This window comes from Capra hircus, chromosome 1 (genome assembly GCF_001704415.2).
Source record: "Capra hircus breed San Clemente chromosome 1, ASM170441v1, whole genome shotgun sequence".
In the NCBI taxonomy this organism is placed as follows: domain Eukaryota; kingdom Metazoa; phylum Chordata; class Mammalia; order Artiodactyla; family Bovidae; genus Capra; species Capra hircus.
This window is the reverse complement of record NC_030808.1, coordinates 139,359,684-139,378,458: the sequence shown is the minus strand read 5'-3', so window position 1 is coordinate 139,378,458 and position 18,775 is coordinate 139,359,684. Positions and strand designations below refer to the sequence as shown.

The following is an 18,775-nucleotide window of genomic DNA, read 5'->3' as shown; positions in this document are numbered from 1 at the left end:
ACATTGCTGACTTTCCAGAACACAAGTTTATCACATCATCAACAACTGAGAACAAACCAAGTTAAGTGAACTCTGCTATCATAATAGCTTAATTTTATTAAAGATAAATATCATTAATATATCATAAATAAATACATATGCCTACTTCCAAAATATGATGACATAAGAGTCTAGTAAATTCTCCTAAAATACAGGGAGACAGCATTTTCAGGTTATCAGTCAGTAGTATAGAGTTTTATTTTTACTTCTTGTCTTTTAGGTCCCCAGCCTCCAAGATCTAATGCCTGATCTGAGGTGGAGCTGATGTAGTAGTAATAGAAATAAAGTGCATGATAAACGTAATGTGCTTGAATCATCCCCAAAGCATCCCCCCTGCCACAGGTCTATGGAAAAATTGTCTTCCAGGAAACCAGCCCTTGGTACCAAAGAAGTTGGGGACCTCTGAAACAAGCAAATTTTGTCCACGAAGTGTTCTCAATTGGCATTAAATAATTTGCAGGCATGCTGGATTTTTCTTGATGTCTTATTTGACCAGGTGGAAAACAGATCAATCCCCACCCCCAACCCTTACCATTTGACATTTTCCAGAGCATAATTTAACAAAGGGTATCACCATTTCTTTGGTTTCTCTCTCTCTCTTTTTAATATTTATCTATTTGGTTGTACTGGGTCTTAGTTGCAGCAAGACAGATCTAATTACCTGATGGGGATCAAACCCCCGCCCCCTGCATTGGGAGCACAGAGTCTTAGCCACTGAACTACAAGGGAATTCCCAGTTTACCTCTTTGTTTGGGGGCTCTAGACCTTGTACGGCCTCCCCCACAGCATGTGTGGAAGGATTTCTGGGCCAGACTGGGTAAAGGCCACCCCAGCCACCCGAACTCTGTGTACTCAACCAGAGTACACAGGCAATGCGACGAACAGATAAGGCAAAACAGCATGCCTCCAAAAACTACATTTAGCTATGGAATTCATTTTTCCACTTTCGCTTAAGGCTGACTATGTCTGATAAGAGAAGAATTGGGTTTTAAAATTAATTAAAAACTCATTTTTTTGTCTGTCTCTGTTCCAATCAGCAGGCACTGGGGCATACCCTGCTTCCTGGTCCCCTCGGCTCGTCCAGCCTTCGCGGTTCTTCAACCCATATGGGGGGAAGGTGGCTTCCCTGCTCAGTTTCTCATCTGACAGCAAAGAGTTCTTCCCTCATAGTCATACTTAAAAAGCAGCAAAATAAAGGAACTCAGGTTTCTAACTTCCCACCAGCTACAAATCCTCCCATCAAATTCAAAACAGAGGATGTCAGTACAATTCATCTCCCAAACACATCGTTGGGAGTTTATTTCTAACACAACTCAGCCCAAGCTCACATACAGACTTCTGGATCATATAGAACCAAACAAATAAAAATATGTGTCAACAACAATCTAGAAAAGAGGCTTCAAGAATAGTGTTTGAAGGGACCTGGAGTTCACTTCATCTTTTTCTCCAGTCCACCACTCTGCCCAAATACTTAACCCCAAAACTAACTGATGAAGTATCTCCTCCCTACCAGGCAGGGGGCTGAACAGAGAGAAGGGATGCCTGCAAAACATTGACCACACCTGTGAAATTGATAAAATGTCCGTCTTGATATGACAAAGACTGAAATAAATTCTTTAAAAAAAAAGAGAGAGAAGACAAATACTTCCCAGTGGGAGATGTGAAGAAGAGGTAAGCATCTCATCTATTTTTAAAATCAGGAGGAACAGCAGCTGTTGTATTAAAGCGGGCTTGTTAATTACTTTATCTCTGGTAAAGCCATAGACTTCTGCCTGGAGAGCCCCTGAGAACCGCCCCAACCTGGTCTCTTCCCTTTAGCCCGTGTATCAGGGCTCAGAGGCACAGACCACTGTAAATAGTAGTGTGTGCACACTACTTCTTGCTTCTGAGAAATACATCCAAATTCAAGATGCTCTTTGATCTCTTTCACTTTCTTTCACTTTTTCTAAATATCCTGCTTGAAAAGTGGAGTCCGGAAAAATCTCTGAACAAGGTGACCCTAGACCATTCCTACAGCCTCGATTCCCACCACACCCAGTGCAGCACGCACCTGCTCTGTCACAGAGGACAAAGGGACCTCTCAGACTCTCACTGACGCCCCCGGAACTGAGAACGCTGGGGCCTCCTGCTCTTTACAACCCACGCGAGCAAACTTCACCTCGCTCCTCTTACTGCCCTTCACAGACTCAGGGAGGTCAAGTAACACACAGAAACTGGCCACCACTGAGCACCTCTGCTTACAGCCTCAGATCACCCACACAGGCACACACACGCACATGCACACAGGCTGATAGAAGCCAATGCCTGTAGTGTTGAATCCACACTATTTTGAGGGATAGCTTCTTTGGCAAGGTCTTTGGGTAAACAGAGGTGGAAAGTGGGCTGGGCTGGCCTGGAAGGGTTCATGTTCTGAAGCCAGACACTTGTTCAAACCATCAGATGGAGAGCTGAGTGAGGTCAGGACAGGGCAGGCCAGGGCAGGACAGGTCAGAGGACCCAGCTAAAGAGGAGGTTCCTGGAACACCACTGATGACAAAGGGCTGAATCCCAGAAGGTTACACAGGACAGGGAAGGAACAGAGATGTTGTTGACACTTGGGAAAGAAATGGTGGCAAGTGGAACAAGAAGGAAGACCCCCTGGACAGCTGGGCCGGGGGCAGAGCTGAGCTTCCTGAGAGACTCAGGAGGCTTGCCAGTCCCTAAGCACCATGGGAGGGCTCACCTACCACGCGCTGGTGAAAGGCGAGGCACTGAAGGCCGCGAGGTGGGGGAGGGGTGGTCTCTTCACATCTGAACCTCCCCGTCAAGTCAACGAGTCACTCTGAACCTCAACTCAAAACCAGGGGGTTGTTTATAATAAGAATGGCTGCTGTGAGGAATCGAGACAGCAGGTGTGGAAAAGGTTTCTGGCACCTATTGACAGAGATGGCACTGAAGAAACACTGCTTCTTTCGGTTGCCAAGGGAACAGACACCCCCTCTATCCTCTTGACATCGTGTGTTTGCCCAGCTATCACTCTGTTTGCAGAACCCATGGCCGTGAACCTCAGCTTGACCTTCATTCCTGGTGTCTTGTAAAAACCGCTGACCATATTTGCCCAGCGTGAATAAACAGATGAATCAACGGCTGACATGAGCTTTCTGATGCTGGTTTCTGCTCCTGGAGATGCTGCTAATTGAAGGACTTGGCAAAGTCACTCCACTTTCCTGAGTCTTGGTTTTCTTATCTGGAAAAAGGAGGCTATTTTTTAGACTGCAGATAATCTCAAAGGCACCTCCACTCCATTTGTTTATCACTTGTTCAGGCTATCACACCTTTTGAATGAACTGAGTCAGAAACACTGTACTCTGCAAAGCTGAAGAACACAACGGACAGAAGAACTTCAGGAGTGCCAGGGAACATCAGAAGGACAGAGAGGAGCCAGAGCTGAACAGTCTTAAAGACTCACCCCAAAGATGTCTTGATTGGCCCACAGATCATTATAAAATGCACCAAAATCCAAGTCCAGACACTGACCTTCAGCAGAACCATTCAAGTTACCGATCAATTCACACACATCATCTTGACCAACACAATAACCCTGTGAGGTAAGAACAACTATTGTCGCATTTTTCAGATGGGAAAAAAAAAGAAGTCAAGATAAGTGACTTGCTTCTTGAGTGAGAGAGGGAGGTAAAATTCAAACCCAGGCAGCCCCACCCCCAGAGTAGCCACATTCAAGAGGATCCAAGAACTCCCATGAAAATTAATTTCTTTTGTTTTAAAAGTGCATGTTAGCACTTTATGCCAGCCTTCAGGGATCAGTGGAGCATTGCTATGGTGCCCAGCAGGAGTTAGGGTCACCAGGCTGATCTCTAAAACAGCCGGAAGCTCATGGACAAGAGGACAGAATTCCCTGGGGGAAATTGTTCAGCTTCCCTGAGTCTTGGAGTTTCCTAATCAGATCATCTTTTCAAAAAAAAAAAAAAAATTTACTCTAGTCACAGCAAAATGGATAGACCTAGAGAATATTACACTAAGTGAAGGAAGTCAAAGGATATCACTTATATGTGGAATCTAAAAAAAAAAAATGATACAAATGAACTTATTTACGAAACAAATAAACTCACAGACTTAGACAACAAATTCATGGTTACCAAAGGGGAAGGTGGGGGGTAGGGGGGCGGGTAAATTAGGAGTTTGGGATTAGCAGACACACACCAGCATAAAGAAAATAAACAAGGACATACTGTATAGTACAGGGAACTAGAGTCAACATTTCATATTAACCTATGATGGAAAAGAATCTGAAAAAGAAAACATACATATATATATATGTATATGACTTTGCTGTACACCTAAAACTAACACACATAGTAAATCAATTACACTCCAGTAAAGTTTTTTTAAATTACTCTGGCTGTAAAGTGGAAGAGAGGTTGGAAAGCACTGTGATTAGATCTGTGAGATCAGTTAGAAACATGCTTTGCGAGGCCAGCTGACCCAAGATGGTGGCCTCCACTGAGGCTTCAACGATGGACGTGGAGAGATGGTGTCCAAACCACAGGGATCAGCGACCAACAGGCACGGCAGGGCAGCAGAGAGCAGAGGGGAGTCACAGAAGTGAAAGAGCGGATGGTCGATGACAACATCCCCTGCAACTGGAAACTCCAGGGGAAGACGGGGCTCGGGGGCAGGAGACTGAGGAATGTGCTTTTGACGTGCCTTTTAGATGCACCTGGGGAATGTCTGGGAGCAGGTGCTACTGGGGAACTCCAGGAGAGGAGGTCTGGTGAGTTTTGTTGGTTTGGAGTTTTCCTTCCTCCCTTTTTTATAGAGTGCGCTGTTGCTGCAGTGGTGTGCTTTAAGACAACAGGAATTAAGTACATAAGAAGGAAAAAGTCAGGACACAACTGTGGGTGTAGCATCAGACTGAGGGTCAGCCCCGCTCTGAGTGCTGCCTTGAAGCTCTAATTCTACAAATCTTGATTTTCACACATAAACTAAAGGGATGAGCCCTAAAACCTCTTGAAGTTTGGAAGCCCAGCAATTCTACCTTCATCTGAAACTGCCTTTGTACCTTCTGTTCCAGCTGTCACCAGTTTTAGAAATGAGGTCTATTTCCTGACAATTTGGTTTATTGTTGTCATTCTCCTAGGAGTAAAAGTCAGATGCAGTTGAGAAAAAGAAGTAAATTTCCATAATCGTGAAAACAGGAGGACCTCCCTGGTGTCTCAGTAGGTAAAGAATCTGCCTACAACACAGGAAACCCAGTTTCAAGCCCTAGATCAGGAAGATCCCCTGGAGAAAGGAATGGTTACCCATTCCAGTATTCTTGCCTGGAAAATCCCATGGACAGAGGAGCCTAGGGGGCCACAGTCCATGGGGTCGCAAGAGTCAGACATGACTTAGCAACTAAGCCACCACCAGCAATGGAATGAGGTTGTAGATGAGATAAGATGGGGTTAAAGGATGTGGGCAGGCACACAAAGTACATTATAGAATTTTATTTATTTCTCAGTGTGAGAGATTTCCTGTTCCGTAAAAAGAGAGGACATGAAGTCAAAAAGCACTACTATATAGCATTTCTAGGTTTTCAGGTCCTGGTTTTCAGGTCCTAATTTTCAGTAAAAATAGGATTTCAGCATCCCATTTACTGAATGATACTGGAACTACATGTTGGATCCATAGTGTTGGCTACATTTCAGAACTCCTTCCCCTTTTAGTTGAGGCTCCCTGCTTTCCCTTTAAGATCACCTTAAAATGGCCACAAAGGTCATCACATGTCCATTCAGCAAATACTTATTGAGTATAGACTGTGTACCAGGAACTGTGCTAGGAATGTAAGGTATATCAGTGGCGAAAACAAAGAACCATTCTTGCACAAAGCTTTTGTTCAACTGGAGCAAACTATAAACAATAACCAAAATAGATGCATGATAATCAGTAAATATGCTATACTCGTTAGAAATTGATCAGTGCAATGAAACAATATAACAAGGCAAGGGGGCACTGGGTGGGATGAGTTGCAATTGATGAGGCTCTTAAAGAAGGGATGATGTATGGCCAAAGGCATTAAAGAAGCAAAGAAATGGGCCGTGAGACTGTCCAAGGAAAGGGTGAGCCTGGCAGAGGCCCTGAGGTCATTAGAGTGTGCCTGGGACATTCCAGGAAAAGCAAGAAGGCCAGTGCGGCTGCAACAGTACTCCCTTTCAGGGAGGCCAGAGTAAGTGAGGGGAGGGCAGGAAGGGAGGAAGAAAGGAGATAACATAGGCAGACAATGATTTAAAAGATGGGACATCATTGGAGGGTTTCCTCAGAGATGGGTTTAGAGCAGAGAAGTGAGATGCTCTGGTCCATATTTTCAAAGGAGCAGTCTGGATGCTGCTCAGGAAACAGATGAAGAGGATGCAACGATGGAGGCCAAAGCCCAGGCAGAAGCTACTGCAGGGACACAAGTCCCAGATGATGGGGGCTTGGGGCAGGGGCAGGTGGAGGCAGTGATTGGCTTCTGGATATAAAACAAAGGCACAGCCAATGCATTGGCTGAGAGAGAGGAGTCACAGATGCCTGCAAAGTGTCTGACTTGAGCCTCTTGATGAAGGTGAAAGAGGAGAGTGAAAAAGCTGGCTTAAAACTCAACATTCAAAAAATGAAGATCACAGCATCCAATCCCATCACTTCATGGTAAATAGATGGGAAAACAATGGAAACAGTGACAGACTTTATTTTCTTGGGCTCCAGAATCACTGCAGATGGTGACTGCAGCCATGAAATTAAAAGACCCTTGCTCCTTGGAAGAAAAGCTATGACAAACCTAGACAACATATTAAAAAGCAGAGACATCACTTTGCCAACAAAGGTCCATCTAGTCAAAGGTATGCTTTTTCCAGTAGTCATGTATGGATGTCAGAGATGGACCATAATGAAGGCTGAGCACTGAAGGATTGATGCTTTCCAATTGTGGTGCTGGAGAAGAGTCTTGAGAGTACCTTGAACTGCAAGGAGATCAAACCAGTTAATCTTAAAAGAAATCAGTCCTGAATATTCATTGGAAGGACTGATGCTGAAGCTGAAACTCCAATACTTTGGCCACCTGATGGGAAGAGCCAACTCATTGGAAAAGACTCTGATGCTGGGAAAGATTGAGGGCAGGAGGAGAAGCAGGGCAGGGATGAGATGTTTGGAAGGCATCACTGACTCAATGGACACAAGTTTAAGCAAACTCCAGAAGATAGTGAAGGCTAGGGAAGCCTGGAATGCTGCAGTCCAAGGGGTCGCAAGGAGTTGGGCACAACTTAGTGACTGAACAACAGCAAAGACGGAAGGATGGAAGGGTCATTACCTGAGGAAGTGAAGGCTGCAGGCAGTGTGGATCAGGAGTTGGGGGAGACAGTTCAGGACAAATTCAGTTGCATATTTGCTCACTTTGTGATGTCAAGTAGGCCATGAAATTTATGAGGCTGGAGAGTAAGAGAGAGCCCCAGGCTAGAGATAAATGGGCACCCTTGGCACAAGAGGATATTTTAATCCATGGGGTTGGATGAGACCACCGGAGTACAAGGGGAAATAAATGAGGCCAAGGCAGAGTGAAGAGATGGAATGAGCAAAGGAGGGACCAGTGAGAAGGAGAGTCCAGAGTGTCCAGTGCCCCAGAAGCAGGCAAGACCAGCAGTGCAGGCGGCAGAATGAGGACAGAGACCTGACCTTGGAACCCACATCTCAGGCCATAAGTGACTTCAGTGAGAACCATCTTGTGGAGCCAGGCACCAGTCTGATTAGAGGGGATTTCAGATGAAGAGGAAACGAATTTAGGAGGACAAATATGGAAAACTGTCTCGGGCAGAAGAGCCAAAGGAGCAGACATGGGGCAGTGAAGGGAACGGGCTTAATGATGGTTTGGAAGATCAGAAACAACAGCCTCTGGGTGTGTGGGGGCTGAGTTGGCAGAAGGGAAAAACACAGCGAGGATGAAAGTACAACCTGAGCAAGGGGCTTGCTCTGCAGAGGTTAGAAGAGCAGGGAATCAAGCCCCAGAGTGGAGAGGCTGGCCCTATGGGACCCCCTCTTGTTCCTCTGTACAGTCTCCATCCCAGCGGCAGACTTAGGGTTCATGTCCTAAGGGGAGGGGGTGTGTGGTGTGGGAAGTCTGTGGAAGGGCCAGACGTGCAGCCTGAGCCCGCAAGGTAGGAGGCACCTGCCTCCCTCTGAACACTGACTGCATCCCTCAGTCCAACTGACTGTCTAGGGGCGGCAGTGTTGATTGTGACCAACACGTGTGATGCTCCCAAGAACACTTCAGCTATGTGACCTTGAGCTAGCTGTTCACACTCTCTCTGCCCTGGTTCAGTTCAGTTCAGTTCAGTCACTCAGTGGTGTCCGACTCTTTGCGACCCCATGAATCGCAGCACGCCAGGCCTCCCTGTCCTCACCATCTCCTGGAATTCACTCAATCTCATGTCCATCAAGTCAGTGATGCCATCCAGCCATCTCATCCTCTGTTGTCCCCTTCTCCTCCTGCCCCCAATCCCTCCCAGCATCAGAGTCTTTTCCAATGAGTCAACTCTTCGCATGAGGTGGACAAAGTACTGGAGTTTCAGCTTTAGCATCATTCCTTCCAAAGAAATCCCAGGGTTGATCTCCTTCAGAATGGACTGGTTGGATCTCCTTGCAATCCAAGGGACTCTTAAGAGTCTTCTCCAACACCACAGTTCAAAAGCATCAATTCTTTGGCACTCAACCCTCTTCACAGTCCAACTCTCACATCCATACATGACCACAGGAAAAACCATAGCCTTGACTAGACGGACCTTAGTCGGCAAAGTAATGCCTCTGCTTTTGAATATGCTATCTAGGTTGGTCATAACTTTCCTTCCAAGGAGTAAGCATCTTTTAATTTCATGGCTCGGTTACCTCATCTGTAAAGAAGGTTGGATCGCATCACTGACTCGATAGACCTGAATTTGAGCAAGCTCCAGGAGATGGTGATGGACAGGGAAGCCTGGCCTGCTGCAGTCCATAGGGTTGCAAAGAGTTGGACATGACAGTGACTGAACTGAACTAAAAGCAGGAAAGTGGGTAGTCACCTCCCGGGGAGTAGTTGTGAGCATTTAAGGAAGTAATACTTGTGAAGCCCTTATCTCGGTGCCTGGCAATTAGCCTTGGCCATCAGTGTCATGGACTTCCCAGGTGTGTCAGTGGTAAAGAACCCTGCTACCCATTCAGGAGATGCAGGAGATGAGAGTTAGATCCCTGGATCGGGAAGACCCCCTGGAGGAGGCATGGCAATCCACTCCAGTATTCTTGCCTGGAGAATTCCATGAACAGAGGAGTCTGGCAGGCTACAGTTACTGGGATCACAAAGAGTCAGACATGACTTAGCAACTGAGCACACACACCTGAGCACACATCAGCACTGTTCCTCCCTGGACCTGTGAGTGAAGACACCAGCCTGGCCTCCTCTCCAATCCCATTTTGAAATTCACGCTGGGTGCTATTGGAAGCACCCAGAGGCCTCACTTTGCCTCCTCATTTGCACTTTCACAGTTTCTCACTCTCACATACAAGCAAGACAGCAGCACAGACTACACCTCTGGCTGGAGCCTGCATTCCACGACAAACAAGCTGTGAAGTCTTGGGCAAGCCTCTGGGTCTCTCTGAGCTTTATTTTCATCCTTTGTAAGTACCGGAACAAATGAGCTCAAAGATCCCTTCAAGTTCTGTAGTCACAAAACATGTTTTTCCTTAGGGTATAAAAGGGCTTCATTATATAAAGAAATAGAATTGGGGATGGGGGGCAAGGGATGTGTTTTGCAGAAAGCTGTTTCAGAGGACACAGAGGGTGGAGCCGAGTGTGTGCTTGAGCTCCTATGGCGAGGGCTTTGGGCAGGTGCTGAGACCAGATCCTGAGTGAGATGAACCTCCCCTCCCAGCCCAGTGGCCACACGGACACGCACACCAGACAAGGTGGACATCTAAACACAGACGCAGCCCTATTGCCAAAGACTCCTTCACCCTCAAAGCCCAAAGCCCACCGTTATCTCCCAAATCAGAGGGAGTCTGTCCCACGGGACTGAGGACTGGCCCTGCTAAATCCAGGCTTCAGAAAACAAGCTCAGTCCCTGATTTTCCCACCTGAGAAGGTAGCTTTTCTGAACATGACCCAGCACATTCAGAGAAGCCGGGATAAGAAAACACATTCGCCAAGAAGCAGCTCCGTCCGGAAACAAGAAACGTTGTGCAAAATAAGATACCACTTTGCAGATCAACCTGGCTGTGACCATTCTGCAGCAGACACCTCTTCCCGTGTTCAGGTCAGAGCTTCGTCCAACATTTGTAAGTTTCACAGCCATGTGAGGCCTCGGCTCTGAGCGCTGCTAAAGTTTGGTACAATAAAGTAGAAAGTAAGAACCGATCCTCCTGGAGATTGGGAGCAAGGTGGCTTTGTATGTCACGTGACAGTGGCTGAATGGGCAGATCCTGCCAAAAAAAAAGTGTTTTGTTTCCACACAACCCTGCAGAACAGGCTCTTCCAAACCCCCAGGAGATGCATACTAAAGTCCACATCACAAAATGCAGCTGTTCCTTGGCCATCTGAGGAATGCAGGGACGCTGAGCTGAGATTGGGCTTAGGACACGCACTCAGGGAGACGCACCTTGGACCAGGGCTCAGTTCAGTGTTCAATATCCCAAGGGCCGTTTGAGAAGGTCTTGGCTTAAATCATTCCCAGTTCCCAGAAAAGCTCCCAGCATCCTTCATGGATGATGCATCCAACCACCCTCCAGTGTGCACTTGGAGACCTTAAGTGCAGACCAAGGACAGATGGAGCCAACAGACGGGGTCACCACAGACAGCGGGGAAGAAACGCTGTGCTCTCAGGGATCCCCCACTCAGCAGAAGGGCCAACAGGTCTGTACAGCAGGCCAAGCTTCACAGTGATTTCTGAGCTGAGTCTGGTTTCTAAAGACTGGTTTCTATCCGGAACTGGGTGTTTCCCAGGGGGTAGAACTGCAGCCACTGCAGCAATGTCTTTGTAGTGAGTTGAGTGCCAAGCTGCTAACAGGGTCTCAGGCCAGCCAGACTCATCGTGAACACAGGGAACTAGGCACCGGAGGGATGGGGGGCATTGGTTCACCCCAGTCTCTGCACCAAAAAGCACAAGAATGGGACTTGAGGAGGAGGAGGGGATTCTTACAAGGGACCAACGGATGCCAGCAGCAAGGTCCCCCTTGAAGCCCCCACCACCACCATCCTCTCCCAGGAGGCAGCTCACAAGGGTGGACTGAGATGGAGGCTGCCACATGGGATCTGACGACACTGGGTTCTCACCCTCGCTCTGGTGTCTGCCGGCTGTCATCCTTGAGACAGGTCCCCATCCCTCTCTAAGCTGCTGTCTCCTTGTTGCTGTCCTCTGACATGAGAAGACGCAGCTGCACAGCAGTTAGTGCCACAGGGTAGGTGCTCAAGAGATGGTGTCTGTTATGGCTTGGGTACCAAATGGGGCTTCATCCGTGGTGGCATTTCCATTCAGATGGGGAAGGCTGCAGGACCTTGTGTTCTGCCTCTTCCTTCCTCGCTCCCTCCCTGACCTGGGGAGTCTCAGCCACACCATCAAAGATCTTTCGAAAGCCATCACCGCAGTGGTCCACAGGCACTTCTAGGCTCCCCTCAGTTATCTGGACACTCTTCTTGCAGGGAGCCTTCCAGAGCCTGCCAGTACCTCAGGATGTCTCGCGGCTTGATGTGATGGGAAGCCACAATCTTCTTATAACGGCAGGTGGTGAACGGTAACCCATCAGGGAAGAAAGTCTGCTCGGAGTGAAGTTCCTCCAGCCTGATCTCCAGTCTCTTCAGGCAGAGCCCCACAAAGACATCTTCCAGTTTAATGAAGGGCACGCTATTGGCAACATGGTACACCTCACCCGCCACATCGCTGGAGAAAACGTAGCCAGTGCCGGAGCAGAAGGGTGGGTACTTGTCCCACGGATATTCGTACTTACTGACAAACCACTTATTGAACCGTTTCCTGATGGGATACTCGTTCAGTTTTAGGAAGCCGGTGAAAAACCGAGTTGTTCTGTTTTTCTTCAGGAGCAGTTCGGTCAGATAGTAGATATTGACGAACATGTCAGAGTCGGTTTTCATCACGAAAGTCGTCTGTGGACAAAAGCTGTAGATCCACTCCATCCCCATCATGGTCTTGAGGGTCAGATTGAAATAAACATCTGCGAAGTCCTTCTGGATGATATCACGAAACTTCTGGCTCTCCTCGGCCACTTCTCTTGAGACATGTTTACTGGGAGAGGTTCCCAGGAGAAAGAATGTTTTTATCCGCTTTCCCTTTATGATCGTTTCTCTTCCCCACGTGCTCCGGATGACCAAGCGGACAAACCACTGCTCATGAGATGAAGCCACCAGCAGTACAAGGAAGGGGGGATCCTGCCTGCAGTCTATATCTGGGAGCTGAAGGAAGTCCCCAAGTTCATTCTTGAAAATCACTGGTTCTCCTTTAAAAGGATTCAGATCCTCCAGGTTATAATACAGACAAAAGGCTCCCAGGACCACCAGGGAAATATATACCCATCTCATCTTCATGCAAGCCATCTGAAAGGAAAACAATCAAATGGTTAGACCTCAAAAAGCAGGAGGATAGCTTTGCCCTGGGTGGCTAAGATGGGGGACGAGATGAGACCCATGCTTCATGGCTCAAGTTTTAGAAACCCTGGAGTCTTGTTGCAGACACAAGTGGAGTGATGAGATTCCACAGGGAGGCAGAGATGAGTGCCACCATCTCTCACTCCCTGGTGGAAGATCGGGACCACAGGAACCAGGCAGTGGTCCTGGCTCCTTCATGGTGGGAGTCTCGGATCCCTGATCTGGAAGGACATGGAACCACATGGCTCACTAGGTCTGTCCTTCCAGTTCTGCCCTTCTCTGACTCCATTCTGGCATCTAGCTAGAGAACCTGCAAGGCTGGAAAGCACATGTCCTAGACCCAAATGTACAGACACCTGGCTCTCTTCTTTGACTGATTTAAACACCATTTCATCCCTCCCAGAAAGAAGCAAGACCAGTCTTCAATGTGCACAACTACCTTGGAATTCCATTCACGCAAAGCAGTGGCTTTTTTCTTTCTTTCTTTTTTTTTTTTAGGCTACTTTTTAAATCTATTCTTTCACTGGACTTCCCAGGTGGCACTAGTGGTAAAGAACTCACCTGCCAATGCAGGAGATATAAGAGACATGGGTTCGATCCCTGAGTGGGGAAGATCCCCTGGAAGAGGGCATGGCAACCCATTCCAGTATTCTTGCCTGGAGAATCCAATGGACAGAGAAGTCTGGCAGGCTAAAATCCATATGGTCGCACAGAGTCAGACATGACTAAAGCAACTATACATGCACGCGTGTTCTTTTGCTCACCTATCTCTTTTATTCTCCACAAATCCAGGATCATCCACGTCAGCATTATAACATTGAGAAAGCAAATAACTCACCCTTTTCCTGGGTAAGATGAACCTCTTGTTTGAAAGCTAAGTCAAAGGGTAGATTCCAAGAGCTGTCAGCATATGTCATTCAGCACAGTTAGGTTTTGGGCTTGGTTTGTTTGCCGGAAAATGATGATTCTCTTCCTCAGAAAGCCCTATGAGGAAAAACCAAGACCAATGTCATTCACATTGCTCATGCCTCAGCAGCAGCTCTTTACTATTTGCTGTGCTGAAGCATTTGCCATAGTGCCCGTGCACTACTCATCGATAGGACATTATTCCCCAGCCTCACTTTTCTCATCTGTAAAATGGTCCAATCAAGACACATGCCATCACATGTTTGCTCTGTTGACAATAATAAGAGCATTCAAATATCTGAAAATCCTTTTAGCCTATTGGGTTAGGACAGCATTCCAGAACTTTTTAAGGAGACACAGCAGACAACTAAGTCAGTTACAGTCACATAATAGAGTCCATGGCTGATGTTTAAAGGCTTAACATAGGGAGGAAACACATCAATTCTCAACTCAATGTCTGTGTTTTCAGAATATCATGCTGGATAAGAGGACAAAGGGCAAGAAAAGAAACCCACTGTGTGAAACAAAGAAAGGGTCCATTATTTTGACAGCAAAAGAGCACTTTGAAATTTCATTAAGGAAGAATCTGTTCCAAATACATTCCCCATAAAAGAAATGGAGCAACTAGCCAACTCTCTGGAGGTCAACTTAATCCAGCTCCTGTTCTCCTGGGTCCCCCATGGAGCTTGTAATCAGCTGGAGCCCCCACCGACTTCAAAGAAATCACCCCAGGAGGCAAATGGACTTTGAGAAAGATGCTGAGCTGATGCTGTAAGAGGCTAAGAAGTCTGTTCCTTTCTTTGTGAGGCTGTACTTGCAGGGCTAGGATATGTAGTCTATTTTGGCGGGGGAAGGGGTAAGGGAAACCAAATTGCATTTTCTACTGCAGTATGCTTTAGAAAGAAACATAAAAGCCAATGCAGGCAAAAGATGCTCTTTCTCAATTTTGCTGCCTTTCTCGGATAAGTCTGCTCTTCCTCAGCAGTTGTCTCAATAGTAACCCTCGGTTCTCATCCCCCATCCTGTGCCCTTTCCTGGGACCTTCCATATGAATCTCAGTCCCCAGGAAGGGATGCTCAGCATCCAAGGGGCAGGATGAGCACCACGCCTGACCATCCAACTGGCCAAAGCTCTCTGGGGCTGTTTGTTTTCATGTGCAGCTGGAAGAAACTTTCTGCCTACAGTGCAGAGACCAAGAAGCATGCTCTCCAAACGTTTTACTTTGCAGAGACAAAGGCATCAGAAGTCCACAGCCCGAGGGCTGGGAAGCCAAGGGGATGCTCTGGAAAGTTAAGTTTAGGGGGCTGGTGGGAGGACCACCTGCTGAAGGGAAAGATCTGGAATGGACAGCAATGGTCCACTCTGAGGCCAGAGACAGTGCCTGGGGCTGAAGCACACAACCAAGGGGCCTGTGACCTCAAAGGAAAGAGAACTGTCCAGCCTGCTGGATAGACCACGAGGAAGATGTGGTATTTAAGCTCATTCTTGAAGGGCAGGTGTGATGTGACAGGTGGGAACAGGGATGGGAATCCCAGCCCCAGGACTCACAGAGGACAGTGAGCCATTCAGAGGGCTGGGTTTCACCTTCAGCACACCTGCTCCAGAGCCGACATCCTCATACATCTGAGAAGACTCTCACCATCCCCCAGGCCTTTGGAGAGCAGAAGGGCATTGTGGGGAAAGCAAGAAAGAACAAGCAACGTGCAGCCTGAACAACCCAGAGGCTCTCAAACTCAGGTATAAGAATCTCCCAAGAGGCTGGTTAAAAATGCAGGATCAAAGCTTCCATTCCTTTAAAAAAAAAAATGAAATAATGCCATTTACAGCAATATCGATGGACCTAGAGGTGAAGTGAAGTAAGTCAGGAAGAAAAAGACAAATATCATCCAATATCACTTATATCTAGAATGTAAAATATGATACAAGTGAATTTATCTATGACACAGCAACAGACTCATGGATGTCGAGAGCAGACACAGAGTTCCCAAAGGGGAAGGGGTATGGGGAAGGACAGACTGGAGTTTGGGATTAGCAGATGCTAACTATTATATACAGAATGGATAAACAAGGTCCTACTGTATGGCACAGGGAACTATATCCAATATCCTGTGATAAACTGTAATGGAAAAGAATACAAAAAAGAATGTATATACAGGTAAAGCTGTGTCACTTCAATGGACAGTGGAAATTAATATAACATTGTAAATCAACTATATAAAACTATATTTATTTTGATAAAATAAATTGCTTTTTAAAAAAAGATTACATCCCACAAGACTCATATAAAGCAAGTCTGGAACCCAGGAATCTGCATTTTAGTATGTCCCAGGTGATTCTGTTAGGGACCAAACGACGGGTTCTAGGACCTGAGCCATGTTTACCAGAAAGAGACAGGACATGCGCTCATCCTGCCTGGCCAATCATGTAACGCCAGCTACTCCTGTAACTGAGACAAAGAACTGCCTGTATATAAGCCGCCATACTCCTTTGTTTGGGGCTCTTGTCGGATTCCACTGTGCTGGATGAGACTTGGGCCCTAGCACGCTAGAAATAAACTCCCTTCTTGCCTTTGCATTACTGTGGTGGACTTGCTCTCTCGGTCGGTTCAGAGATACGGGCTCGGTGCATAACATTTGGGGGCTCGTCCGGGATCTCCGTCCCACCGGGGAGGACAACTCTCCTGGTAGAAGGGAATAACCTCGTTAGGAGATAAGAGCTCTGAGCACCGGTGCTGACGCTGCAGAAGCCCAGATCAAGTCTGGGGCCCAATATTGTACTGGGGAGGCATCTGGGTGTGAAGTGCAGAGGCAAGTCCAGTGTAAGGCCGAGGCCCGGTATCGTGCTGGGGAGGCGGCTGGCTCTGGTTACTAGATTAAGTCCGGCGTAAGGCCGAGGCCCAGTATCGTGCTGGGGAGGTGGCTGGCTCTGGTTACTGTCCAGCGTAAGGCCGAGGCCTGGTATCGTGCTGGGGAGGCGGCTGGCTCTGGTTACTGGATTAAGTCCGGTGTAAGGCCAAGGCCCGGTATCGTGCTGGGGAGGCGGCTGGCTCTGGTTACTGGATTAGGTCCAGCGTAAGGCCGAGGCCTGGTATCGTGCTGGGGAGGCGGCTGGCTCTGGTTACTGGATTAAGTCCGGTGTAAGGCCAAGGCCCGGTATCGTGCTGGGGAGGTGGCTGACTCTGTGAACATCCTGCAGGTAAGATTGAGTGCATTGTTGGTGGCCACCTTGCGTTTGTTATCTGTTTGTCTATTTGTGGGGTCTGCGTTGCTCTTTGTGTGCTCTGTTGGCTCCCACTGTACTTTTCTGTGATCATGGGACAAACAACTTCTACTCCTTTATCTCTTATGATTAACCACTTCTCTGATTTCAAGTCTAGAGCTCAGAATCTTTCGTTACTGGTGAAGAAGAGCAAACTGGTGACTTTCTGTTCCGCTGAGTGGCCCACCTTTGACATCGGATGGCCACAAGAGGGAACCTTCAATCCCCAAATTATCCAGGCAGTTAAAGAGAGGGTGCTTACTCCTAGTCCTGCCGGGCACCCAGATCAGACTCCCTACATTCTGGTCTGGCAGGATCTAGTGAGAAACCCGCCGGAATGGCTTAAACCCTTTGTTCTCACTCCTTCTAAACCTCCCCGTCCCTCTTCCCCAACTCCAACCTCGCCAAGCCCACAGGTGTTAGTCATGAAGGCTTCCGAAAAAAAAGAAGGAAAAAAGGACAAGAATCGACCAAAGCCGGTCTTCCAGGAATCTTCTCTGTATCCTAATCTGATAGATCTGGAGACCGAATTGTTCCCACCCACATATGCGGATCCACATCAGCCCTTGCTTCCACAGGTTCCACAGGTTTCATCAGGAGAAGCCAGGAGGAGAACCGAGCCTTCAGCTCCTCCCAGAGAAGGGGGCCCCACCCAGGGAACTCAGGGAAGAACAATGGAAATGGCCAGCATAGCGGAAGAAGAAGACCCAGAAGTCCCCTCCTCCACCATTCACGCATTTCCGGTCCAGGCAGGGCCAGCCAGAGAGGGTGGAGAGCGGACATATCAGTATTGGCCCTTCTCCACTAGTGATTTGTACAATTGGAAAACCCAGACTCCCTCCTTCTCTGAAAAACCGCAGGGTCTTATTGATCTTTTAGAGTCTATCCTTTTTACTCACAATCCCACTTGGGATGATTGTCAGCAACTGTTACAGGTGCTTTTCACTACAGAGGAGTGCGAGCGGATCCTGTCAGAAGCTTGGAAGAATGTGCCAGGGGTGGATGGGAGGCCCACAATACAGCCTAACCTCATTGAGGAGGGGTTCCCCTTGGTGCGACCCAACTGGGACTTCGAACGCGCTGAAGGTAGGGAGCGTCTCCAAGTGTACCGCCAGACTCTTATGGCCGGCCTTAGAGCGGCCGCCAGGAAGCCAACTAATTTGGCCAAAATAAATTCAGTGAGGCAGGAGCCAAATGAGAGCCCAGTAGCCTTTCTTGAAAGGATAATGGAAGCTTTTAGACAGTATACCCCTATGGAGCCACAGGCAGATGAGTCACAAGCGGCAGTTATGTTAGCATTTGTAAATCAAGCAGCCCCTGATATTAGAAGAAAGTTACAAAAGATAGAGAAGTTAAGTGAACAATCCTTGCAAGATCTAGTGAGGGCAGCCGAGAGAGTTTTTAATCATAGAGAGACCCCAGAAGAGAGAGAGGACTGCATTAGAAGAGAAGAAAGAGAATTTAGAGCTGAAGAAAACTGTAAAAATCAAAAAGAGCTGGCCCAGATATTTTTTGCTGGGGTTGAAAACAAAAACAGGTTCCAGAAAGGGAAAAAACTGGACTCAAAAACTGAAGAAAAAATGACAAGGTGTAAGCTTGAGAAAAACCAATGTGCGTTTTGTAAAGAGTTTTGACATTGGAAAGATAAATGCCCCAAGAAAAATCTAAAAGAGGGGCCCAAGAACCCCAAGAACGAGACTCCCTCTTCAGACAGTCATATCCTCTACGCGGGTGAGGATAGCGACTAGGGGGGTCAGGGCTCGAAGCCCCTCCCCGAGTCCTGGGTAACTATAAATGTGGAGGGGAAACCGGTTGGCTTCATGGTGGACACAGGAGCCCAATACTCAGTCTTAAACCAAAAAGATGGACCCATGTCCAAGAAAAGTAGCTGGGTGCAGGGAGCAACGGGACTAAAGGATATGGATGGACTACAAAACG

General features: G+C 47.5%; 1 protein-coding gene across 1 annotated transcript; it reads right to left on the bottom strand.

The window, feature by feature from the left end:
- Nucleotides 9,380–13,770, bottom strand: B3GALT5 (beta-1,3-galactosyltransferase 5). The gene is made up of 2 exons (XM_005675742.3): nucleotides 13,512–13,770; nucleotides 9,380–12,622 (listed from the first exon to the last, which is right to left on the bottom strand). Exon 2 carries the CDS (start codon nucleotides 12,620–12,622, stop codon nucleotides 11,687–11,689), a length of 936 nt encoding a protein of 311 aa, XP_005675799.1. The 5' UTR covers nucleotides 13,512–13,770; the 3' UTR covers nucleotides 9,380–11,686.